The sequence below is a fragment of the Amphibalanus amphitrite genome, unplaced genomic scaffold, assembly GCF_019059575.1.
Source record: "Amphibalanus amphitrite isolate SeventyFive unplaced genomic scaffold, NRLGWU_Aamphi_draft 000025F_arrow, whole genome shotgun sequence".
NCBI classification, from domain to species: domain Eukaryota; kingdom Metazoa; phylum Arthropoda; class Thecostraca; order Balanomorpha; family Balanidae; genus Amphibalanus; species Amphibalanus amphitrite.
This window is the reverse complement of record NW_024881521.1, coordinates 760,571-787,398: the sequence shown is the minus strand read 5'-3', so window position 1 is coordinate 787,398 and position 26,828 is coordinate 760,571. Positions and strand designations below refer to the sequence as shown.

The following is a 26,828-nucleotide window of genomic DNA, read 5'->3' as shown; positions in this document are numbered from 1 at the left end:
GCCCCGCCCGGACTGGCAGGACGCGGCGGATGGGTCAGGGCGGCGGTGAGCTACATGGGAAGGAGGTTAGGTCACCAAAGTCTGCTCGAGGGCGCAACGCTTCTCTGGGCTATGACTGGACTCTCGATCATTCAGCCCAGCGCAGACTCTGTCGGGGACGGGAGACTCGGCAGCCGTCAGTGATGATCTGGCGACTGGCGAGACTCTTCCCGACTGGCGAGTGGCTGTCCGTCTCCTCCCGCCGCCGCCGCCGCCGCCGCCGCCGCCGCGCCGTCCCCCTGGCGGCGGCTGCTGCCGCCCACCGGCCGCCGGCCGCCGCCGGCCGCAGTCCGTGCTCTGAGGTCGGTGGGGGTGCACGTGTGTGCTGTGCTGTCTCGCGATAGGTCTGAGGAGGAGCGGTCAGTCGGCCGCCGCTGTGGTGTGACGCCTGGCATGGGCAGCGGAGTCTGTCGAGCTGCAGTCCGCCAGTGACAGTGCCGAGTCGGCCGGTGACGCGCACACGAGTGGCAGATATGGCCCGCGGTCCCACCGAGTGGCTGCTGACGCTGCTGGCAGTGCTGCTGTTCTGCGGCAGCGCCTCCGCCACAAAGATCTTCTACATCCACTGGAACACAACCAACCCCATGTGAGTACCTGCTCGGGATGCGATGAAGCGGACGATCGGACAGCAAGGCGGGGTGCGATTGTATTTCTCTCTGATTTATGTTTCGACGATGTCCGGGGCGACCAAGCATGCAAAACGCTCCTCCCATTGTTGTCTGAGCAGCCTGTCAGCCAGGCGGAAATATATTTATATTTTATTCTTTACGACTCAATTACTCTGCGGCTGCGATTGGCTATAACTTTCTCCGATCGACGGACACCTAACGACGAGGGAATGCCTGCGTCTGATCTGACAGCGATGATATATGTCCGGAACGCTGACGAGATTACATGTGTTTTCTCACGCCGAGGAGCGTCTGCAGAAACTGACACGATCGCGCCGGCCTCCTCTCTCTCACGAGCTTCGTGTTGGCGCCTCCCACGCGCGGTAGACGTTTGGGGCAGCGCGGCGGCCAGCCACTTCAGTCAGTCGCTGACTGACGCCGATGCTGACTGACGCCGGCAGCCCGACGAACCGAAAAGAATTCCTTGCGCGGCGCTGAAACCGTCGTGTGGTCACCGTCATCGTATAATAGAGATGGGACTACTCAAAACAGTTTTTGTATCAAATGACCAAAAATTCGTCAAAGCGCCTCGCCAATTTCGGTTATACAAAATTCCGTGCCGGCAAATAAGCACAATCGACGGACCGCGAAGCTCTACACGCTGAAGCGCCGTTGATTATACTCGCCTCCCAGACGAGAGAACTCGAGCGGATCCCATTGAACAGGAGACTTTGCCTCCGTCGTTCATCGGGTCATAAGATGGACATGTGTAACTCGTCACCCATCATTTATCGTCGTCAGGGTGATTCAGGACTAAAGTCGATGTCCGTCTTAGACGATCACCGAGCTGTTCCTAAAACGTTCCTCTGTTCAGGCATCGTATCAAAATGAGGTTAGAGAGAAAGAGTGTAAGAGAAAAAGATGAAGAGAAAGAGAGAGAGAGAGAGAGAGAGAGAGAGAGAGAGAGAGAGAGAGAGAGAGAGAGAGAGAGAGAGAGAGAGAGAGAGAGAGAGAGAGAGAGAGAGAGGATGTGTACATATGTGTGTGGTGCTGTATGTTGTTATGGGCTGCGGCCCGCGGCTGTGGTCCTTATCAGCCATTACCTGACGTGTCAGTGGGACGGGTCGGCTGGTAGGTCGGAGAAGGGTAACAGTGCCGCTCGGTCAGAGGCAGTAAACACCCAGCGGCCAGCACCGATTGGTCGGTGCAGACACGGGCCATGATTGCCGAAAATGTGCTCTTCTGGGCAGTGTCGGGCCGTGGTTTACAGAACAGGACAGGCGGTACTTCAGTGTGAACACAATGAAAATAGTCCCTGGCTCGTGTTTTACGTCGCTTCCTCGTGCCAAGATCGGTGTCGGAAAGGCCTGACTGAGCAGATGTTCGATCAAGATTGTCTAATTTTTTATTTGTTGATGTCAGTTCGATGTCATGTATCTTGATTAGCACTATCCTTTATACACCACACTGTAATGTGGTTTTATCACCACTACACATTCCACGAATAGGTTAGACAGTCACAATCTCCTAAATTGCCTCTGAATTTCCCATCCGGGGTGAACCGAGGACAATTGACCCTGGGTGGGCCAGTGCCTCCCCGCTGCTACTAAAGGCGAAATCGACCGGCTTTTATCCGCCACACGCTAAAATTTATACAAACACATTGGCACGGCCCGGCTCTCGGCAGCAGCTCTCCGGCGCGGCGGCTCGGCGGCGCTCGCGCTTGTTTGCGTTCCGGGCGGGGAATGTGCGGGCCGAGCCGGAGCCGGGGCCGGAGCGGCCGCGGCGGGCGGATCTGCCGGCCCTCCTCCCGCCACTCCATGACAGCTGAGTCAATGACACGGCGCCCGAGAGTCAGAGTCAGACGGCTCACCGCTACCGGGTGGAGTTCAAGGGCCCTCGGCCGGTGTGCACAGGAGGGACTGCCCGCTACCGTGCGGGGCGTTGTGTTGGTCCGCGCGGAGCCGCGGGGGGGACGGACAATCCTTGCTGGGATGGTACGGCTGGCCGGCTGGCGACACGAGCAGCGGACAGGACGATAATAGTGATTCAAACGGGGCGGGCCGGCCGGGCGATAGTCGCTCCCCGTCTGCACCTGCGCGCTCCGCCCGCTCCATTCAGCTCCACCGGTCCTGAAGAGTTCTCTCTCGTTCTGTGTCCCGGCGGACCGACATTCCCGCTCGGCGTCCCCATCTCCTCTACCACCGTCTCCTTACCTGACTGGCCATTGTCACAGTCCGCCCAGAAACCCCGCGTCGGCCGAGCTGGGACCGGCGCCGGGTGTGATTTATTTCCGGGCCTGGCGGGCGGCGGCGGGCGGTTTTTGGGGCTCGTTAGCCGCCATTGACGCCGGCTGCCGGCTCGCTGGCTCTCACGGAGCCCGCTCTCCCGTCAGAGTCCGTGGGCGGAGAGTGAGCACCGGCCGAGAAAAGCTCTGATCGAACCGGGCCTCTCCGAACGAAACGGGTGCGGGCGCGGGTCTGAGTCAACTCGTCCATCTTCTCCTGACGCGGTGTGGCTTGGTTGCGGCCATGATTAGGGCTCGCTTGAGAAGCTGACATGCTATGAGCTGGTGCGCTGATTGAGATAACCTCTGTGCAGACTCGCTGAGTTGGTGGATCTGCCCGATTGACTCGCCATCTCTGCGTGCCTGTGTGATGAGCTATAGGTATTCTACAGCCGTCAGCAGCCCAGTCGGCCGGTCAGCAGCCGTCTGCTCCCGCCTGCAGCCACTGCGTACCGAATAACGGGCCTCCGCACCGAGCACGGTCACGTGACCGATCCCAGCCTCAGCACCTGCGGTCACGTGGTTGCACGGCCTACGTCCGTTCGGCGCACTGCATACTCCATGACCGGAGTGGTTAGTGGGAACGGATGCCGGCGCCGGCCGAGCGCCCGGTCCGGGGAACGATCGGCGGCGGCTCCGGCGGCTGTGCCGAGGGCGGGGGCGGGGGCGGCCGGTCAGGGTCAGGCCGCTGATCGGACCGCCGATTGTTACCCGGCGCTCGAGCATCCTTCACAGCCGGCTGAATGGGATGATCACAGCGCCAATACAGTCGGCCGTCACTGCGGGGTACGCCGGCTCTCCCAGTCAGAGACAAAGCAGCTGCGGTCATGTAGCCCTGTATGAAGCGTCCATGAGAAGTCTGAGCGGCGCGGCCCTTCTCCGAATCAATTTACATCACTATTCACCGTTCGTGTGCCTGATCACCATTGCATTCCTGGCTGCCATAGCGGCGCCGCCCGCTGTGCGATCCTTTCTCTTCGTCTCTCCCCACTCTGGGCCACTCCCGGCTCCGTGGGGGGGGGGGGGAGGGGGCAGAGGGAGCCATGGTGATCAGAGCGGCTGACTGCAGACTGCCCATACCGCCCCCGCCCCCGCCCCCGCCCAGTCCGTCCCCGTCTGCCTCCCTCTCACCAGGTAACCGCCTCTTCACCAGACTTCGCTCAGACTACACGCATTAATTAATAAAATTACAATGGCTAATGACTGCGAGCTCTGCGGAGCTGTCGGGGCGACGTTTGGCGACAGGGGATGTGCATTAGAAGGGCGTCTGGCGGCGCACCGGCTCGCTAATGGCCGACCCCCGGCCGGAGACGTCTGTCAACCAGTGACGGCCAGACGGTCGCGCTGTCTGACCGTGACGCCAGGTGACGGACGGCCGGCCCGGGCGGGCCTCCAGAGGGGGCCGAGCGGCCAGCGACCCGACAGAGGAGACGATTTACTTCTGGACGGAAATTGTCTCCGGTGGTGTGTGGGCCGCTACCGCATTGATTACTGATTACTGGGTCAGGTGAGGTGGGGTAGTGTGCGTGGAGATGTGTCGGATATGGTGGAGCTCGTCCATAAGTCTTTGGTTGCAGATAGTTGGCGGCTTTCCTAAAGATCGCTGCCGAGAACCGTTGCCGGTTTCTGTCTATTGAGATTTATTGGCCGTTAGTGTGATTGCGGAAGCTGTCACAAGTCTCGCTCCTATATCCAGTTCGTTATTCCAGCACGCTATTCCAGAGCGTGTTGGCTCTATTCTGGGTCAGTGTGCAGATATCTAGCGTAGGTACTCCAGGGTGCACCGAGCAGCGATATTGTCTCGGAGCTGGCCACTGCGTCGATCTTCCCTTTCCATCACCGCCGAGCTGTCGTGTCACGTCGGTCCATCACTTGGCACTCCGATAAAGGTCTAGATCGAACAGCGCTACCTACTGGCTGCCGGTAACGTCTTTCAGAGCCGCAGTTTGCGCATCCACACGTGTCCAGCGAGCCCACTTTCGCCCTGCTCCGCCCGGCCGTGAGGCGTGATCTATCCTGACCTGCACCGTTCCGTTCTGCCCTGTTCTACCCGACTATGCCCTCGCTGCTCGCCTGTCGACGGTCCGTGTCGGAGAGGGCAGCGTTGACAGCCGGTGACTGACGGCGGGTTGGAGTACAAGACTCCGTCTGCAGCCCTGGCACCGCTCGCTGCCAGCGGCGGACGCTGCAGACGGGCCGCGGAGAGCACCCGCTCTGTGACCTCAGTCTCTCTCAGTCACACACGGTCCAGCTCGGCGCATTGACAGTATCTCGGTCGGATCACCGGTCAGCTGAGTTAGTGAGCAGCGATGTCAGAGCTCCAGAGAGTGAAGCTCGCCCCGCTGTGAGACGCGCCGTGCAACCACTGCCGATCTTGGACGACCGGGACCCACCCAACATCCGGGGCCGGAGTGCCGATTGCGCGAAGGGCGGAGACATCGGCTTCGCGATGAGCTCACGACTGCCGCTGGATCGCGATTAATCATGGCGGAGTTAATCGACCGAATTCCGGTTGTGGTTACTGTGTTTTAAGCTGGTGTTATTGTGGGCTCGCCGGCCGTCTGAATGGAGTGTAATGAGCTCGGTCTGAGTGGCGCTCCGGCGGCCAGTCAGCGTGCGGTGCGCTCTGAACAGCCGTCGGGACCGCCCGGCCGGCCAACCCGCCCAGCCCAGAGCAGGGAGAATGCGGTACAGAGGAGAAAGGAACGCCAGGTCACGGACGGTGGGGGCCGTCTCTGGGCGGTGCAATATCGGGCCTGCCTGAATCAGTGGGGGTTGGAATTAATCGTCCGTTCTCATGATAGGCACAGGGCTCGACCATTCGTCATCTCGATTCCTCGTCACCTTTATCGTGCATGACGTCGTTCTCCGTCATCCTTTTTGGGTACTTCAGTGACCGTGGCTGCAGTCTCCGCTGTTTTGCATTCCTGGAATTCACCTCCCGTGTCGCCGCTGGATTTATTTGGTCACGGCGCCGTCCGCGGGTCCCGCTCTCCCCGTCCGTTCGGAGAGCGGCGCCGACCGGCCGGTCGCGGCACGGACCGTGGGTGGTGACCGGGCTCGGCCGCAGACAATTAGCGCCGCTTTTTGTGCCGCCGCCGCACAATGCCGCCTAATTCGGCGCGCGAGCGGCCGGCGGCGGCCGAGCCGGCGCGCCGGCCGCGCAGTGTTTGCCGCGTCCGGCATACCGCGCCATCCTCGCCGCCGGCGCCGCCGCTGGCACGCGTCGGGTAGGCACCGTTTGGGTTAACCACCCAGCCGCGGTTACTCGAACAGGTAATCCTGTGTTTCAGCGGCGACGGTAGAAGTCAAACCGATGTCAGCTCCTGATCTTCTCCTGCCGCTATAACTCCTCGCCAGAAGCCGGGCGGTGGCGGTGGCGGTGGCGCAGCTAGGAACGGCAGTCATCGCGCCGTAATTGTCGCTATTCTGGCACAAAGCGGCGCATTTGTCAGCGGCGCTACAAGGCTGGCCGGTGTCGGCCGCTCGTTATCATTCCACGGTCGTGTCGGAGACGGCTGCGGGGGCGGAGCGCATCGGCCGGCCGCCGCCGCCGCCAGCACACCACACTATTGTCTCAGATTCCGAAAATACACACCCGCGCCCGCATGCTCGGATATGCGTAGAGTGCGCATACGCCCTCCGCCCCCACATATCGTAGTTAAACAGGCGAACAGTCATCGCACACGAACTTGATCGCGCGGGTGCACCTATCCGCCCACTCATGCAAACATAGTGAGTCGGCGGTGCTATGAGCCCGTGAGAGAGCAGTCTGTCGGCGCCTCTCGGCGGCGGCCCGCTCTGGGCGGAGGGACGGGCCGCGCTGCAGCTGACCTGGCCTTGGCCCGCGCAGTAACGAGAGGGAGAGGGTGGCCGGCGCCGCGCGCTGACCACTCCGTCCACCGGTGGTTATGACTCAGGTGAGGCTCCGCAGCGGCTCATCTCGACCGACCGAACACGGCGGGGTGAGCGGGGTCACCGCTGGGCCGCAGCAATCGGCCCAGAATTAACCTGCGATCGTAATGACGGTAATGGCGCCGCCGCGCCGGTTAGGCCGCCAAATTGTCCGAGGGGCCCGCGCCGGCCGCGAGACGGCACCGCCCCCGCCCCCGCCCCCGCCGGCGGTGACGATCCGTCGCCGTCGTCGGCGCGTCGCCCGCGACGAAGCGCGGCGACGACGATACATCAGCGAGGATTGACGAGCGGCGAACGTGACGCAGAGCGGCGCCGGCGGCGCGACTGTGACAGAGGAGGCGCGGCTGTCACACTCCCGGCGCGACCGAGGCTTCGGCGGCAGTCACGGTGGGTTGTGGGGACGCTTTGTGGAGGTTTCTGAGGATAACCCACAATAGAAGCGGACCGAGCAGCGGTGCACGCATGTTGTACTAGCTTATCGACCGACCGCTCTGTCTCTGCTGTTTTTCACCAAAATATTGTGAATACCGGATACCGAAGCGGAGATTTTGCAGGTCTGTTTATCTCCGTTCCGTTTATCTTGATATGCTGGAAATGCGCCTGTAATCTCGTCCTTGAATGCTCACCCGTAATCAACTCATAGCGGCGACGCGGCTATGGAAGGTTAGGACCCTGCCCGGGCGCCACTGAACGTGACCGGAGCAAAGGGAGACGGGGGTCGGAGACAGATAAATCACCCCGCCGACAGACGCGGAGCAGACCCTGACTAGGGGTGGTGCGAAGGGGAGTGTAGGAACGGGCGCGCCGCTGGCAGCAGAGCCGAGAGGCGCGAACGGCAGTCGTCGACTGCGACGGACGGCGAGTGGAGCAGAGAGTGGGCGAGAAGTGAGCTAAGGAATCCGTGTGGAGTGCCAACGGCTACGAGGATTATCCGATCACGCACTCCTTAACGCCGACATGGCCGCCGGCGAGTGGAGCGGAGAGCGAGCGAGAAGGGAGCCAGGGAAGCTGTGGGGAGTACCAACGGCTACAAGGATTCTATGGTCAGGCACACTAACGCCGGCACGGCAGGTGAGGCGTATCGAGCACGGCTCGGGGGTACGTACAGCGGAGTGCGGTTCCTTGGCGGCGACACCACGAGGATGGTTGCCCGGCGACTGACGCGGCGCCACCATGAGGATGGTTCCCAGGCGACTGACGCGCATCTATTCAGAGGCATACTAAGCGCACACACAATCGTAAAGGAAACCGGGGAGCCTGGTAGGCACGCTTTGAAGGGTCGTGCAACGCGGCACCCCAACCTGCGACGCGACACACACAAAACACCTGGTTCCGGCCACCCTACAACTCATGCACACACATCAGGTCCGCCGCCGACCCCTCGGCTACTCTGCAACTGCAATGCGTCCGACGCCCCGGCTACTCCGCACTGCACATACATCAAGCCCGCTGCCGACGCCTCGGCTACTCTGCAACTCACGCACATAAATACTCATGCACATGCATCAGGTCCGCCGCCGACGCCTCGGCACGCACATACATCAGGTCCGCCGCCGACGCCTCGGCACGCACATGCATCAGGTCCGCCGCCGACGCCTCGGCACGCACATGCATCAGGTCCGCCGCCGACGCCTCGGCACGCACATGCATCAGGTCCGCCGCCGACGCCTCGGCTACTCTGCAGTAGAGATGTCCTCGGATACAACTTTTCGGTATACCGATACCATACTGATACCAACTCGGTACTTGCTATTTGATTCCTAATGTGTTCGGTATTTTGTTGGTATAATGCACCCTAGGTTGGTACTTGGTTTTGTATCGGTATTCCGATTTTCCGTAGTCGACGTCCTACTCTGCACCGCACATACATCAGGTCCGCCGCCGACGCCTCGGCACCCACATGCATCAGGTCCGCCGCCGACGCCTCGGCTACTCTGCAGTAGAGATGTCCTCGGATACAACTTTTCGGTATACCGATACCATACTGATACCAACTCGGTACTTGCTATTTGATTCCTAATGTGTTCGGTATTTTGTTGGTATAATGCACCCTAGGTTGGTACTTGGTTTGGTATCGGTATTCCGATTTTTCCGTAGTCGACGTCCTACTCTGCACCGCACATACATCAGGTCCGCCGCCGACGCCTCGGCACCCACATGCATCAGGTCCGCCGCCGACGCCTCGGCTACTCTGCAGTAGAGATGTCCTCGGATACAACTTTTCGGTATACCGATACCATACTGATACCAACTCGGTACTTGGTATTTGATTCCTAATGTGTTCGGTAATTTGTTGGTATAATGCACCCTAGGTTGGTACTTGGTTTGGTATCGGTATTCCGATTTTCCGTAGTTGACATCACTACTCTGCACTGCACATACACCAGGTCCGCCACCGACGCCTCGGCTACTCTGCAACCCACGCACACACATCAGGTTCGCCGACACGCCCCGGCCACTCTGCAAATCACGCACATACATCAGGTCCGCCGCCGACGCCTCGGCTACTCTGCAAATCACGCACACACATCAGGTCCGCCGCCGACGCCTCGGCTACTCTGCAACTCATGCACTTGCATCAGGTCCGCCGCCGACGCCTCGGCTCCTCTGCTACTCATGCACACACATCAGGCTCGCCGTCGTATAGCCTCAGCCACCCCATAAACTCTGCACCGGCATGGGTCGAGAATATGGTATGGCAGGCATGGCACGCGCCACACCAACTTAAAAGATGGTATGGCAATGCCATACCAACTTTTTCAGGGTAAAAGCTACGAAATTTAAGGTTTTCAGTTTGATAAGAATAAAACACGATAGTATTGTTTCAAGCAACTGGCGCCATACCAACTTTGAAAACAATTCTCCACCCATGTTCGCACGTACATGAGGTCCGCCGCCGACGCCTCGGCTACTCTGCAACTCACACACATGCATGAGGTCCGCCCCCGACGCCTCGGTTACTCCGCAACGGCACATACATCAGGTCCGCCGCCGACGCCTCGGCTTCTCTGCAACTGCACATGCATCAGGTCCGCCGCCGACGCCTCGGCTACTCTGCAACGGCACATACATCAGGCCCGCCGCCGACGCCTCGGCTACTCTGCAACTCACGCACACGCATCAGGTCCGCCACTGACGCCTCGGCTACGCTGCAACCCTTGCACGTAAGTACATCAGGACCGCCGCCGACGCCTCAGCTACTCTGCAACTCATGCACATACATCGGGCCCGCCGCCGACGCCTGGGCTGCACTGTAACCCCTGCACACATCGGGTCCGCCACCGGCGCCTCGGCTAATCTGCAACCCATGCACACGCATCAGGCCCGCCGCCGACGCCTCGGCTACTCTGCAATTTACAGGGCCAGGTGCGCCGCCGTCACCTCGGCCCTCTGCAACACGGTAGGCACTTAGCTTACTAAAGCGCCTTTTAGTGACATCAGAGCCTGAGTCGATCGCCGGCGACCTGGTCACTCGTGGAGATGTTCACCGCCGTACCGTACAACACGGAACGCAGACCATTTAGTCACGCCGGCGATTCGATTGGAGTCTGGCAGGCGTAGTTCAGACACGCTATTGTCATCGCATATAACATCTTGCTAAGCGTGACACGAAACCTGCCTGGGAGCCGCTTCAATAGCGAGATAAAGCAGCACTTGTTGACGAGGCAACGTGGGGGGTTGGTTAGATGTGTGCATGTGGGTGCACGTGTGTGCATGTGTATGTATGTGTATGCTGACCCAACTGATCGTCTGTTTTATATTAACGACTCCAGGGTACAGGAAAGCCTCAATTACGGGGATGTGCCCTATGACGTGAATACATACATACATACATACATACATACATACATACATACATACATACATACATACATACGTAGATACATATACAACAGGTTCGCCGCCGACGCCTCGGCTGCTCTGCAACTCGACATTCTTTTTTTTTTCTTCGCCGGGACTGGAAAACAGCATCTCTTTTTTTTTGCCTCAGAGACCAGCTTTAGGATAATGCCCCTTGTCAAAACAGACCACGCATTTCGAGAAGCGCTTCCGAACGCAACTTGATGGACATACGCTGCCGCAGAAACACATCTCAGCCAGTCACCTTGGAGGCTCGGTTTAGCACTCAAGGAGTCTCTTTGTAAAAAGGTCTCAAGTATTTTCTAAGTGGCCGCCTCCGTATTTCTGCATCGACATACGCATACATCCGGTCCGGCGCCGACGCCTCGGCTACTCTGTTTACACTACACACCTGGTCCGCTGCCGACGCCTCGGCTACTCTGTCTTCACTACACACCTGGTCCGCTGCCGACGCCTCGGCCACTCTGTCTTCACTACACACCTGGTCCGCTGCCGACGCCTCGGCCACTTTGCGCTTAACACACACGCACACACACACACACACGCACCCCCCCCCCACACACACACACACATACACACCCGGTCTGCGTCATGCATCGGCTGCTCTGCAACTCGACAGGCATCTAGCTATCGACAGACTATGAACTTCGTTCGTCCAATGTCTGAAACACTGGGCTCAGCGGTGGCAGACGAGACCGAACGAACAATCCGCACACACTGAGAAAACAGTTTCTCCATTTTTGGTCTCAGAGATCAGTTTCGGGCTAATGTCCCCGATTCAAAACAGATCACACATTTTGAGAATATTTTCTGAGCAACGCCATTGATCGCAGAAACAGAGCTCAGTCGGTACCTATTTTCGGTGTCAAGCTTTTAAAAAATTAGTCTCACTATGAAACCAGTTTCTAGTCCGAACCCCAGTTTCGGTATCGCTTGAATCCAGTATTCGGGTACATGAGCCCTTAGGAAGCCTTACTGAAACCGTTTAAAATCAGACACATTTGAGGCTGGTCTCAGCGCTCAATTGAGTCTTTATTCAAACTGCTCTCAAAGTGCATTCTGAGTGCAGGAATCGAGCAAGCACAGACAAAATGCATGCAAGATCATGCCCGGACACAACTACACCGACTACGCCGCTGCCTGCCGGCTCCCCAATCTCGAGACTCCGAGTAAGCGTCGCGACACTGCAATCTGCGGCAAGCTGGCAGCCGACACTTTCGCGAACCCTGCCCACCCACGGTAACCCGTGCGAGCAGCTGCCAAATGGGAGTCCCCACATGCGCTGGCATGCAAGTCGTCATCCCGCAGGCCAGAACGGAGCGGCAGAAAAGTCATCGGCGCCCGTGCTCACAGGCCTCATGAACAGCACGTGATTCTTAGGTACCTGGGTAGGTGCGTTTAAAGTACGCTAACAATGCACCGTTCCTATTTTCCGTGAGGCACTGTGCTTTGCGTGCGGTGCCATCACAGCACCGGAATCCATGCACAACCTTTTCTACCAGTCATTCACGGCCACATGGCCATACAAACCTCATTTATGTATGTGCGGTCGTATGAGCACGTAAACCGGGTCCGCCGCCGACGCCGCGGCTAAGTTGCGCGCAACATAGGTCTACGGGACCGCTGCCGACGACTAGATAATCTGCAGCACGATATCAAAGGCGAAACCAGGCCACTGATCCCAGATTCGCGGCATTCCATTTTAGCCAGCACCGATGACGTCGGTTTAGGCGCCGGGAAGCGTGCCGGGCTAAACTTCGCAACCCCGAGGCCGTGAACACGGGGGTCCAAGACCGACACGGGGACAAAACCATCGGATCGGACCCCCCCCCCCCCCTGACCGCAGTGCGTCCAGGCATGGCTTCACACACACCGGAATAGCAACGAACGAAATAGGCTGGGCCGCCGGGAACCACAGTCGCCCCTCCCCCCCCCCCCCCAAGGCCGCCCGCGCCGACCGCCAGTCAGAAAAGACAGCCATCGGCGGAGCCAGAGCCGGCCGCCGGCCGCTGGCACAGCCCCGGCACCGCCACGACACCGGACCGGCTGATGAGACAGTCAACGCCGGGGCAGCCGCGGGCCCGCCTGCCGGTACCGTCCGCGGGGCCACAGAGGCCCACAGTGGGGCCGCCACGGTCCTCAAACCAGGCGACAGCGGCGGGACGGGCCGCCCGCCGCAACCTGATACCAGCCGACGCCGCACGACCCGGCTCCCCCGCTGGTCCCCCGGCGGCCACGAGAGGCAGACGACCAACGAACACCCCGAACACGGTCACGTTCCATTAGTGGGTCGCGGCGCCCCCACGCGGGTCGACAGTGAGTCACTGGCGGCACTGTGCGGGGAGTATGGGGTCCAGTCACAGCTGACTCAGGAAGGGAGCCGACCTTGGGGTGGAGGGAGTCCCTCGCCGCCCCGGTTCACACTAACTAAGGGTTCGACCCAAACTCACCACCAAGAGCCATGCCGCAATAACAGACCGGGCATCGCCAGCGGAACACACTGGGAACCTTTCCGCATGCGGCATGTGCCCGGATTCGTGGTCAAACCATTAACTGCTCAGCAGAGATCGAGAAAGGTTTGGGCAGCGGACGCTTAGCCTAAGACTTTTTCATTCCATTGGGTGTATTTGGCGTTTTTTAGGGGCCGTCCTACCCTACAAACGAGCCGACGCGAGTGGTTTCGGCCGCTGACAGCCAACTGAGGCGAACGCTTGGTGATAGTGGCGCGGGCAACGGGGGCCTAATCAACTCATAGCGGCGACGCGGCTATGGAAGGTTAGGACCCTGCCCGGGCGCCACTGAACGTGACCGGAGCAAAGGGAGACGGGGGTCGGAGACAGATAAATCACCCCGCCGACAGACGCGGAGCAGACCCTGACTAGGGGTGGTGCGAAGGGGAGTGTAGGAACGGGCGCGCCGCTGGCAGCAGAGCCGAGAGGCGCGAACGGCAGTCGTCGACTGCGACGGACGGCGAGTGGAGCAGAGAGTGGGCGAGAAGTTTCCCACCCACCCTCACCTATTTAATAGATGCGACTTCGAGATTCGTCAAACCTGCATATCCTTAATCCCGACCATATACCTCGTCGTTATCACTCCGTCGGTGCGTTTTTTAGGGGCCGTCCTACCCTACAAACGAGCCGACGCGAGTGGTTTCGGCCGCTGACAGCCATGCAGGCTTTGTCAGAGATGCTATCAGACTGTCTCCGGTTACTCCATCTTCTTGACTGGTGAATCCGCGGTCTTTCATCCTGGCTGGGTGTTCATCAGCGGTGCTTACATGCTGGCTACAGCCGACCCTGCTTACCTATGCGGCACGTCTGGGAAATGACCGTGCCGCACTGGCCGCTCCGTTCCGCGTTATTGACTCGTTGGCCACCTGAGTGATGGCACCTGACCGCCGTGTCTTGTGACCTGTCCCTCGTGAGGCGGACACTACCGCCGTGGTGGACCCAGCTCGTGCAGACTACCTCACGACGTTTGACCGCAGTCCAGTCTCTGAGCAGACCGTAAGCAGTCAGTCAGCAGTCTGTTAGCAGTCCATAAGCAGTCCGTGTGCAATGCCGCCAGCGGTGCCGCGTGCTGGCGCCGTCCGCCGTGCGAAACTCGAGCCCATCCTGGGTTTGTTCAACACGGCTTACACCACGCCAGCGCGGCCGCTGATAAATGGCAGCGTCACGCTATTAAAGCAAGACAAATGGCCGACGCCGAGCGGCCGCGGCTCATGTCATCTACTCCTGGCGGCCGGCGGTGGAGGCGGGCCGCGGCGACCGCCCTCCGTGTCCCCGGCTCCTACCGGCGCCGGCGACCCCGGCCGGAATAACGGCAGGTAGTCACACCGTCCCCTGCGTCCCTCATATCGGCCCGGCACGGCGCCGCGAGTTGTGTCATACCAGTGATCCCTGGCGACCGTCGCCGCCGCCCGGACAACGCTAGCTCTGCAGGGCTCGTGTCCAATTAGTGTTTGCTCCGGCGCGGCCAGCCTGTGCAGCGGCCACAGTGACCACTCTGTGTTGGACGCTCGATTAAATTACGATTCGGCGCCGGTCGTCGGGTAGGCGGGCTCATAGTGACCCGGCGACCGCGGCACGCCGGCTGAACTTGACAGTGATTGACGTCGAGGGTCATTGGTCGGCGGAACTGCTGGATGACAATGGCCATGGACCAACCACTGACCACTGACCGATCATCGCTATTGGCCACTGACCATTGACCATTGGCTTCTACCTATCGACGGCCTTCTCCTGACCTTTGATAACCGGCGACCCCCTAATACCCACCGCGGTGAGGTGCACGTCACTGATCAGTCGAGTAGGAATCGATGACGAGCTCCTGTCTGTTGCGGCCCACGCTACTCAGGTGGAGCGCCTCCCGTCGACGGGCAGAGTCCGCCCCCCCCCCCTCCCCCTGTCGGTGTCGACGTCCGTCGATCGGCGGCTCTCAGCAGGAGTCTGAGCGCGCGCCGTCAGTGCGCCGGGATTGTATACCGACGGGTCAGCGCCGCGCCGGGATTGTATACAGCGGCAGCAGCGCGGCGTGTTTGTATACACCGCGGCGTATACAGATCGGCCTGCGGGAGAGGAGCGGACTGTGCGGGATCGACCACATCCGCCGGGGGGGGGAGGGGGAGGGAACATGGGCAGGGAGGCGGGTTCATGGAAGCGAAGAACATTGTTTGGAGTAGTGGGTCGGATGGAGAAGTTTCGGTGCAATTTGTCGGATGTTTGACCATCTAGCTTTGCAATAACGAAGTACAGTGACCTGAAGGTAGGTATGCAGTTGTTTGAATACTTCTCGAGCATTGTTTCTTTATTGCGAATACCTTCAGCTTCGCTATTTCGCAATTGTCTTCCGTCTCGATTGATGACCCGGTTATGTCTCATTCCTTCTCTAGTTCTGCCTCTCACAGTGCAGGCTACTCACTGGACGTCGCACAGTGCACACCCACCAGAGCCTTCCTCGGCTCAGTGGCGGCCGGCGCGCCAAAGTTCGCACGCGCTGCCCGGGCGCGCGGAATCCATTCAGCCTTTGGAGGGCCGTTTCTTGGTGGGCCGGCGGGGCTTTTTACCGGGGGTTTTTACCGCGGGGCTTTGGCGAGCCGGCTGTCTGCAGCCGCGAGGTGGCCGTTTTTGGCGCCGGTGGCCGTGCGGCAGCGCCATTTGATCGGTCTATCCTGTGGAGGCGCGCCGGCCTCGGTCACGTACCGTCGTGTGATGGTCGGGATGGCCGAGGGTCGGCGCGGCGCCGCCGGACGGCAGCCGACCCCTCACTTATTCCCGAGTGCACGGTTTTTGTCGCCGCTTTGCACTTTCTCCTCTCAGTCACCACTCTTATCACTCCATACTCAGGCTCTTATCTTCCCACTCTCTCCTTTGGCTGTTGTCTCTACGGCGCGGTGGGTGGTTTAATCAGCTTGATTCGTACCAGATAATCTCATTCGTAGCTTGTATTTTCGTTATCCTGTTTCACTTCCTTTATCTAAAGGTGTTCATCGTTTCCACTCGTGGTTTCATTCATGGGACTTCATTCATGCTTTTTATAGACATATCCTGTGTCCATTCTTGGGTCCATCCACCCCGTGGCTTTATTCATCTACTTTTATCGTTCGCTCTGGGAGTCAAAATGGAGCTCATTTCCCCTATAAACACCTTCAAGTGCCTAGGAACCGCTCTATTCGCCGTCTGCTGTCCTTTCTACCGTCCACCGCCCTCCACTGGCTGTCCACCGTCCACCGCCCTCCACTGGCTGTCCACCGTCCTTCCACCGCCCACCACCGCCTGCCTCCTGCTGAGGGCCATCGTTCATGGCCGCCCTTTGTGCCGCCTTGTCGGGCCGGTCGGCGGACGCCACACATCACCTGTTGCACACGTCCAGCCAGCTATTGTCCTGCCGCGGCCGTGAGCCGGTGCCATCCTGCGGAAACGGCGTGACCCGCGCCGGCCGGCCGGCCGGTGGTGCCGCTGCCGGAGCTAACGCGCATGACGCCGCTGACACTCTGCTCAGAAAACGGGGCCGGTTTGACAGCTCTATTGCCGTTTGGCACGGGACCGCGGCGCGACGACCGGCGCTGCAGATAAGGCGGCGGTCACGCGTCCGACGGACACGGGTGCCGGACAACACGGTCACGAGGCCGGCGGACACGGCGCGGCGGACAGCGGACACCGTGCGGGGCTCTGTACAGCGCTCCGGCACGGGGCGTCAGCACTGCGCGCACCGAGCGGCTGTCAGCGGTGTCATGATAGCCCGATTATTGTGCTGACAGAGCGTTGACGAATCGGTCGCCTGTGTGTTCAGCTGCTGTCGGCGGCACGTCAGGTGTGACTCAGGGCCCCACCACCGCACCACTGCCGCTCAGTGAACCTCAGATGGAGATCGGCCGACGGACGGCGGTCATTCCGGTCATAAATGGTGTGACAGCGCCGCCCGCAGCGCCATCTCTGTCCCCCGCCGGGAGACACATCCGGAGAGACCCAGGGCAGTTTGTCTTGCTGACCGGTCGCTGGCGTGCAGCACAGCGGCTGTACCGCCGCCGTTGCACTCTCCGGTGCGCTGCCCTGGCCGCTCGGCCGGCGGCCGGGCAGCCTGTTGGTCTCCCTGTTTTTGTACCTGGCTGGAGAGCGGCGGGTGGCGTCGGCAGGCCAGCGGGCGGCCGCAGACCCGGCAGAAGGCAGCGGGAGGCGGTGGAAGGGGTGGAGGGAAGCGGCGGGAGTCACTGGGGGCGGAGGGAGGCGGAGGGAGGCACTGAGAGGCAGCGGGAGGCGCTGGATGGGGTGGAGGGAAGCGGCGGGAGTCACTGGGGGCGGAGGGAGGCGGAGGGAGGCACTGAGAGGCGGCGGGAGTCACTGGGGGCGGAGGGAGGCGGAGGGAGGCACTGGGGGCGGAGGGAGGCACTGAGAGGCGGCAGGGGTGGTATGACTTGGAAGGCACTGAGGGTTGGTAGGAACTAGGAGGGCGTAGAGCGACTGCTGTGAATCATGCGTGAAGGACTATCGACGTTGTAAAGACTGAGAAGCTCCTGGGACAGTAAGGTGGATATTGACAGACAAGATAGATATACAAACACAGCGGTACTGTCTGACATGCCAGTCCATCAGAGGCGGCGACCTGTGGCGGCCCGGTCGGTTCGGCGACCCCAGTTTAGACGCAGTCTGTCATCACTCTCCCGTGCTATCTGTTCCTGGCAAGTGTGGTGACACACACGCAGATAGGGCAGCAGATAGACGGGCAGTCTGTGGCCGGACGAGGCACGCGTCCAGCCCGGAGCGGTGCGCCGTCCCTGGGAGAACTGATAGCCCGGCTCGTGGGCTGCGAGTCATCACCAAGCGCCCGCCGCCGCCGCCCGGCCCCGGGCCTTTGTTTCGGCGGCAATCGGCCGTTATCACTGCGGAGCCATGGACGATCACTGTGTTTGTTTTCGTCTCCTGGCTCATTTATTTACGGCGCTTATACGGAAAGCGGCTAGTTCTGTTAATAAAATAAGCGTCTAATCGCTGGTCGGCCATCTTCCACGCGAGTCGCCGCCAACGCACCCGAAGGCAGAGCGGGCAGCGCATGAGAAAATCGCCCTCAGGTGTGCCGAGGAGCACGGCAGGAAGGTCGAAAGTCGTATCCCACACCGGGAGCATCCCACTTCATTACCGTTCAGCTGACGCACACGAACCTAGCCCGTGGCCCTTCGGCTGCCGATAGCCGATAGGGGCGATAGTGGCGTGCGGGCCAGCTCATCATTCATCTTGTCGTCCAGTCGCCAATTTTCGGATTTGACAACATGGAATTAGGCCAGCGCTGAGGAGCGGGCGGAGCGGATCGCCGGCAGCCGAGGGCTCACGGGCGACGGAAGTTCCCTCGACCGTGATCCTCTGCCTGTGACTGCCGGTCGGCCGTCCGCGCCCGTCGCGGAGATCCGGCTGAGCCGGGGCCGCGGGGTGCCCCGGCGCCGCCTTTCATGATCGTCCGCCGCCGCCGTGCAAAAACAAAACGTCGCCGCCGGCACCGGAAGCGAGTAATGCACTGTTTTATTTCTGCCGTCGCCGGCGGACCCCGGCCGGGCGGGGCGGTGCGCAGCCTCGGCCGCCCGTGGCGAGCTGTCGCCGAGATCGGCACCGCTGCGGGAGCCGTCAGAGCTCAGAAGGGTCTCTGCAGTTGACCGAGAGCGCTCCCGGGGCTCCGATCCACCCGGTCACTCCCCTCCCCTTACTCACTCCCCTGTCAGAGCACACAGACGAGTTGTGCAATCCGGCGAGCGAGCCGGCGAGCTCAGTCGACCGTTTTTAGTTCCCTCTCGCAGACTGTTGTACTCCAGTGTTGCCCCGGTGACGCCATGTCGATCGACCCGTCTGTCTGACCCGGCAGCCGACCGCGCGTCTCACACCTGTTGACTCTGAGCGTTCGCCGCTCGTCCGCGCACACCTCCCTCCTCTACCGGTCGGCAGTGGCACGCCGGTAACGAGCACTCGACGGGGCGGGGCCGGCGCCGACACCACAATGGCTGTTTTTACCGGACGGTCGCCGCCGCGCCGCCGTCGACTTCAGAACCCACTCGGGCCGCTTTGTTTGGTCAGGGACCGCAGAGGAATTAGAGCCAATCAGTGCGCGTCTGGGGCTGCGCGCGGCGCCGGTAGAATCACGGCTGACGGAGTCGGGGTGGACGCGTGGATGACGGAAGCTTAGTAAGACTCCCGGGCGCGTGAATTGTGGCATTGCTGGCAATTTTCGACGACACCGCCGCCACGCGCGGCCGCCCCTCGTCTGTTCCGACACACGAGCCGGCGCCGAGCTGGCGAGCGAGGTGACACCGGGCGCTGTGTCTCCGAGCGGCGAGACGGCGACACAGCTGAGCGCTCAGGAACGAGCGCGACCTTCGAGCTGACACCTGGACACGGCCAGACGACACTGCCTGTCGACGGCCGGCGTTCGACGGCGATCCACGCCGAGCCGGGCCGGGGAGGCGCTGCCAGAAACGCGGCGCTGTTTGGATGACCTGCGCCGAGTAGCGCGCTCTGCGCCGGAGTGCGCCGGGGTGCGCCGGGCGGCTGTTGTGTTTGGTGTGCTCCTCCGCTCCGGCGACAGAGGAGGCGTCCTGGGCCGTCGGCCCGACCGGCGGCCTCCCGCTGGGCCCATTATGCGACGGAGGGCACGGCGCCGCCCGCTGGCCGGCTCGACTCTCCCGGCCGACAGTCGCCTCATCACCGGAGCTGTCCCCGTCTGATTTGTCGTCCGCTCTGCAGACCACATTATGCTTTGTTTGGCCGACGCCGGTGACGTCCATCCGGACGGCTGTGTGATGTGAGCCGACGGCAGATTCTCCGCTGTCGCGGCGCTGTCACACTCACTCAGCAGCGTTTGAAGTGTCCCCGGGCCGCGGCGGCGGCTGTCTGGGCGCGGCCCGCAGCCCGCCGGCGCTCCGACCGACCGGCGGCGGCGGCGGCGGCGCATAGCTGCGGTTCCTGTACGGCCGGCGTCGACAGCATTCCCAGGATATTAACCTTACCCTCTGCCCGACTCTGGTCTCATCCCGTTTTATTGCGGCAACTGAAGGCTAATTTTGACCCGGCCGGCCGACACGTCTGCCGGGCCCGGTACGAGCGCTGTTTGGACGAATCTCCGGCCTTCCACTTAATTAGATTTTCTTTTATCACGGCGGGCCGAGGTTTTACCGCGCCGGCCGATAGAGTGTCGCCCGGTGAGACCGTAAAGGTGCTCGGTCCGGTGCTGGCGGCGGGCGCGGCTCTCAGTCGGCCTCAGACGGGACACGCCGCCGTATTTATGATCGTGCCGTAATTGCTGGGAATGGCGTGCTCTGCAGGGGACAGCGGCGGAGACGGCTGAGATGGCCGAGACGCGGCTGGAGGCGGCCGGCGGTATCTGTGCGGCGGTTCCATTACATGCGCCGACAGACAGACAGTAGCCATCTACATGTCAGACTCGAAGTGCATATCAAACTACAGTCATGAAGCGACGACGTTAGTGCATTAAGACGGGAACGATACTGCCACGAATTCGGGTCCTGAATCGGAAAACAACTCCTTCGGAGGATATGCATCGTGCTGAGTGCAAGCATTTCCCCAGGCTCTTGCGGTTCTGGATTTCACACATGGCTCACTGAAATTGCCTTGACTGACCAAAACTCGGAGGCGAGATTTCCTTTTCGGCGACCATGAATCAGGATCACTGCCGGCGGCGGCTCAGTGGGCGTCGTTTCGGGTCGGCGTGGTGGACCGGTTAGTGCCAGTGGCCTGAGGCACGACCCTTCCGACATGACCCAGGCCTGGAGTAAGGCCAGAGGCGTGCCGACCGGCCGAGACGCACTGGGGTGATGCCAGGTCTCAGGGGGCGTCACCGGTGCTCTCGTTGGGTGAGTGCTTCCTGGCCAAATACACACGGCATGCCCTGGCGGACGAGCTGGTATCAGCACCGAGACACACTAGGGACTTCTGGAGACGGACTCCTCACCAGCCCGGTATATTCACCTATCTCGAACGTCATCAGATCCCCTGGCGTCATGAGATCTCCTGACGTCATCATGAGCCCGTGACGCCACCCGCGGATGGTCATCTGGTCGCGGACCAATTAGTCTGTGCAGGCCGATTCCCTGCCGCTCGTTGTCTACGCTGCTGCAGTCAGCCGGCCGGCCACGTTTGGCTGCGGTATTAATCGTGATGACTGAAGGTCGAGGCGACTCCCTCCCCTCCCCTCCAGTCCCATCCCCTCTCATTGCTGTCGACACCATGACCTCGCGGGTGCGGCCTGCGGTTTGGATGTGTTGGACTCTCAGCTCTCAGGACCTGTCCGCCAGGAGAAAAGGATTATAGGTAGAGGGCTGAACTTTCGCACTGATTGTTGCAACCCGCGATCTTCCGTTCCGGCGGTCGTCGCGGTGCAGAGTGGGAGCAGACTCACCTCCCGGTCTCGTTCATCTGTCTGTCTGTGTGTCTGGCTGGCTGACTGGCTGGCTGACTGGCTAACCTGTCTATCTGTATGTCTGTCCGTCCGTCTGTTTGTCTGTCTGTCTGTCTGTCTGTCTGTCTGTCTGTCTGTCTGTCTGTCTGTCTGTCTGTCTGTCTGTCTGTCTGTCTGTCTGTCTGTCTGTCTGTTTGTTTGCCTGCCGACCCCCGAGTCGTCGGTAGCCGGTTCGACCGGCGTGCCACGCACCGGTCAGGCTGCAGACCGGGCCACCACAAAAATCAATGTATCACCGATACCTGCCCAACCTGTTCCGCCTCTCCGCGGGGCCGGCCCGCTCCGGTGAAGGGCCTGCGGTAGCTGTACGCTGCGGCGGCGATCCTGGCGCGGTGGCGGCGGCTCTGGCGCAGGTGCACGTTCTCTGACCGGTCGCTGACGGCTCACAATGGAATGGCAATGCAGGTGCAGGACTGTCAGCGGCCGCGGTGTGCTGGGGAAGGATACAGGAGATCGGGGCCTCACGTAGCGCAAATGGTTTGTGCGGATAGCGGTGGCAGGGACCGACATTTGACGGTGGACAGAATAGGCGACGTGTGACAGGCAAAGAGCGCGGGTGACATTGCACGGGAGTAGCGCGCGATGTACAGAGAGCTGCTCGCCAGAGAAGTTCCGAACCGTCAGAGGTCAGAATGTTATCGGTGTGCACGACGTGACTCGTTTGCCGGCTGCCAAGGGTTGCGTCTCGGTTTATCTCGACAACGCGCGCAATCCCAGTAATTTCTCTGCGGTTCGTGTGCTCGCCCGGTGGACAATGTCCCAGGACAGTCGTCCTAAGTGACACCGATGTGAAAAACGACCGTGTCCTCCTCCCGGCGTTGGCGTCACGGTGCCGGCAGCGTCACATGGAGTCACATAGCGTCACGCGCGGTCGCTGAGCGTCACAGACGTAGCGCTGCGCCACATCAAAGCACCTGCTGTCGGCCGTCCTGCGGACTAACGAGGGCGGCGGAGCGAGCCTGAGAGCTGGCGAGGCGCGCGCGAGCTGGTCCGCGACGCGCGAGACGTCTGCCAAATCGATATCGACGCGACGGCCGCGGCGACGCGCGAGACGGGAGCGACGCGTCGCAGCCGTCGGCGAGCGCGGCTCCGGAGACGAGCCAAAGCCGCAGCTGCGGCTGCCGCTCGGCAGGGACAATGTGTCCCGGAGGTGCCGCCCCGCCCCGCCGCCCGAGCCGCCGCCGCCCCGCCGCCGCCCGAGCCGCCCATACAGCTGTGCGCCCAACTGTTTCGTGTAATGAATTTTATTTTTGAGCGGCGCCGGCCGTCGGCTGCTTTGTAGCTGGGAGGAGTTGCAGCGCCGTGTCGGCCGCGCGGCTATTGTGACGTATTGCTGACTCAGCGGGGAGCCGGCGGCCCTCCGCTCTGCCTCTGTCCCTCTCCTCTGTACCCCTCTCTCCGCTCTGCAGCGGACCGCCTCCCGCCGCGCTGAAGCGCACGTGCCCTCTCACTGCGTCCCTCTGTTCGCCGCGCGCCGTGCTGTGTCCGACTGTGCCACTAATGGGTGTTTTTCTGTCTGTTTCAGGTGAGTACTCTACCGGCTGGTGATGCTGTGACTCGAGTGCATTCTGCAACGGTGATGTACCCCACCATACCCCATGTGGCTCTGCCTCCCACCGTCCCGCCGCCACCGGTCACCACTGCGCCGTTCTCGCCTCTTACATTCCTGGTCGGGCACGCGGCGCCGGGCCAGATGGCATCTCCCGTCGAGCTCGGCCCGCCCCGGCACGGTCAGGTTCCCGAGTGACCCGTTACCTGACGCGAGCCGGCCCGCCCCGAACACCTCACGGCGCCCGTCGTACCGACGCCGACACTCACTGTCGACATGGTTTGACCGTCTCACAGTGGCCCTTTTTCAGAATTAGCACGCATTAATTCCCACAATACCTGAAAGTGGTGCAAGACATCACCACGTGATCAAGGACGTATTCCCTGCCAATGCAAAGAGAAGAAAAGAAACGAACTGCCCAAGGAGATTCGGCCCAACAGCGACAGGCCGCTCGGGCCAAGATTTGGCGCACGTTCGCACGGCTCGCCCGCCGGCCAGGCCGCTCCGAACGCAAGTGTGGCGAGCCCGCCAGCCGACCGCGCTGCACTGACCGCCAGGACGCCCCAGGGCGTCACGTGACCGCATCTACAGCTGTTGCCAGCCACCGTTAGTATAATTTCAATTAGCACATCTTATGGCAAAAGTCAAGCCACATTTAGGCGCACACCAGGGCCCAATCTCACCAAGTGCGGTAAACTCAATTTGGGGTAAAATACCAAACTACCCCACTCCGTAACTACAAAAATACTACCCCGAAATTAGTTAAACTAGCTTGGTGAGATTGGGCCAAGTGTCCAACCTAACCAAGCTAGTTTAACTAATTTCGGGGTAGTATTTTTGTAGTTACGGAGTGGGGTAGTTTGGTATTTTACCCCAAATTGAGTTTACCGCACTTGGTGAGATTACCGCACCTGGTGACACCTGGTTTACCGCACCTGGTGACACCAGCTTCGAGCCAGGTCAATGAGCTTAGTCGTATCGAACAGGAGCCACAGCCGCTCGCGGACTGAACTGGCTCACATTATCCACCGTAGAAGCAAAATGGCGCAAAATGGCGCGATGCCCTTTGGTGGACATGGTCAGAAGAGATCGGCGATTCGAACGATGTATAATACGACATGTTCCAGAGTGTGCTGCTTAACATAAAGCTTCATATGTATGCCGCCATCTCCAGTTAATAATTGTCCTGTTATTGTGTCCACAATATTCGGCAAAAGTGGTCTATTGAAGTTTATACAATGAAAATTGTGGTTTCTAGGGCTTCTACGTAAACTCAGCTTCACAGCCATGCCACTAATTTTTAACATTTTCTCACCGAAAGCCTTACAAATTGATGTTCATCTCACCCTACTTTTTAGGGTCCGCCGGTGGTGTCCGCGCGCCTCTCGACAAACTTCGATTTTGCGGTCAGTTTTACCAAAGACAATTAGTTTTTAGGAGGTAAAAATGGCACCATCGGATAGTTTGGAATGTTTTGCACACGATTAGACTGCTTTTTACTCAAAAGAAGAGAAAAAATATTTTGAATTTATGCGTGCTAATTCTGAAAAAGGGCCACTGTGCGTCTGTCATGCGACAGCTAGATGTCGGTAGAGACGTGTCATGTCCTCTCATGTCGGCACGGTATAAGCACGTGTCATTAGGACTGAGGGCGTACTGTGCCTAGCCGCTCTCCCCGGTATGCCGTTCAATGTTCATCGACCTTATGTATCGTGGCGATACTCCAGCAAGCTCAGGGGTGCTGGACCTCACGGGGTGGCCTGCAGAGACCCTGCGAGGGCGTCAAACGTGTCCAGCTGCTCAGCACCGGCCCGCTGACTGGCATTTGCATGTGATTGCAGTGCGGTGCTGATAGCTATCATCCCATTCCCGATCAGCATAGCATTATCATCGGGAAAAGATGGGGCTTTGTCTTGCGACCATTTGGAGAATGCGATAAAATTAGCGCGACTCTTGTCCCGAAATAGCTCATTGATATATCGCTCCTTGCGATAATCCTTTGTCGGATTCTTTCGAAACATCTGACTACATAGCGCACTGAATGAGTACAGGACGCGGTACAAGGCACGCCCGAAGGGTGCGTGGTGGTTGTTAGTCCCGTCGCCGTAGCCCCGCCCCTCCCCTCTCATCCCCCGCGGTGCACTGCGCGGTGGGACGGCGGCGGCGGCGGCGGCGGCGTCTCCAAAGCGACTGCAGATAATTGTCGTGTCATTAATCGCACACGGGGAGGCCGTTCGACCAATCCCAGCTCGAGGACGCTGCGCCTAACCCGGCCCTGACGACGACGGAGGTCGTCCCATTACCGTTTGCTGGTTTTCAATACCGACCGGTACCTGCCGCCGGTTGGACCGACTGGGGCGCCACCCCGGGGAAGGGGGAGGGGGAGGGTCCGCGGCGGCAGAGAGCGGCCCTCTCTGACCACATGTGGCCGGGTCCGCCGCGGCGGCCCTGCCAGCGCCGGCCACGCGCCATTGCCGCCGGGGTAGGAGGCTGCGACGCAGGGCGGTGTTTGCCAGCCCCGCCGGCCGCGCCGCATTCTGAGCCACCTTACGAGCGGACCAGCCGCCCTCGTGTTCCGGATCGTAAATATCAACGGCCGGGGCCGGGCAGGACGGGGCGGCTGGTCATGGGCACCGCACTGGCAGCAGTCACAGCTTCGCTCTCAGTGCTCTGCGAAACTCATCTGCAGAGCGGAGTTGGGCGTATGTTGGCTCGGTTCGGCGCTGTTGGCACATGCGGGTTAAGTGGAGGGCCGACTGGTGGAGGGAGGCGGTGCCCCGATTGGCCGTTTGGTCATCCGTGATGTATGGAGCGTCGAAAATCGGTGAGCGGGGTCCGACCGTCCCGCTCGGTACAGCACGCAACCGTCTCCTCGACCGCCCGGGGCACCGGCGTCCCCGGCGATTAACTCGTAGCTCTGAACCGATTTTTCCGATATGATTAATTCGTGCGCGGTGTGTCGGCATTAATTCAGGGTCGGTGGAGGCCCATTACAGAGGCGTGGCAGATCGGGATGAATCACAGGCGGCCCGCGGACACTGAACCGCCAGCCGCCGCCGCCGGTCCAGCGCCGCCGGCCGCACCGGCGCGCTCTGGAAATTCCCTCCAGTGCTCTGCAATTTGCCTGCGCTGCGCGGCGGACCTGACGCAGCAGTGGCGTGCGCCGGGCCAGATGTCGCTCCTCTGCCGACGTCCTTTCCTTGGACGTCGCTCGACTCCGCCCCCTGGCACGCCGCTCGGGCCGACGCGGGTGTGCTGGGCCGGGCCGAGACGTCTGGCGTCCTTAGACCGAGGATCGGAGCTATTCCACAGCGGCGGTGGTAAGCCTGGCGGCAGAGGTGTCTGTGTCGGCCCACAGTGTGTCAAACAGCCGGTGTATCGGTGAGGCACGGCTGATGGTCCGAGTTGTGACGTCTTCCTGTCGTAGTCTCGGCTTCCTGGATTGCCTTTATACGCAACGGTTCGCCCGTCAGCCAGACAGTGTGCTTGACTAGATTATCTCTGGCTAGATAAGCAATTGCCGCATCTCAGACAAACGGGTAATAGTTCCCCGTGTCATCTGTTGTCGATTTAGATCGACTTCGTGTGCTATCAGTGCTCCAATAACTTCCTA

At 60.7% G+C, this 26,828-nt stretch overlaps 1 protein-coding gene across 1 annotated transcript in view; it reads left to right on the top strand.

Moving 5' to 3' along the window:
• Positions 1-324: 324 nt before the first annotated feature.
• The window catches only part of LOC122393978 (ephrin-A4-like), a 45,779-nt gene continuing 19,275 nt past the window's right edge, over positions 325-26,828 (top strand). Inside the window, exon 1 of the mRNA XM_043390504.1 lies at positions 325-625. Coding sequence (XP_043246439.1) covers positions 513-625 — 113 coding nt within the window. The 5' untranslated portion in view covers positions 325-512. The remainder of the gene's footprint in view (positions 626-26,828) is intronic.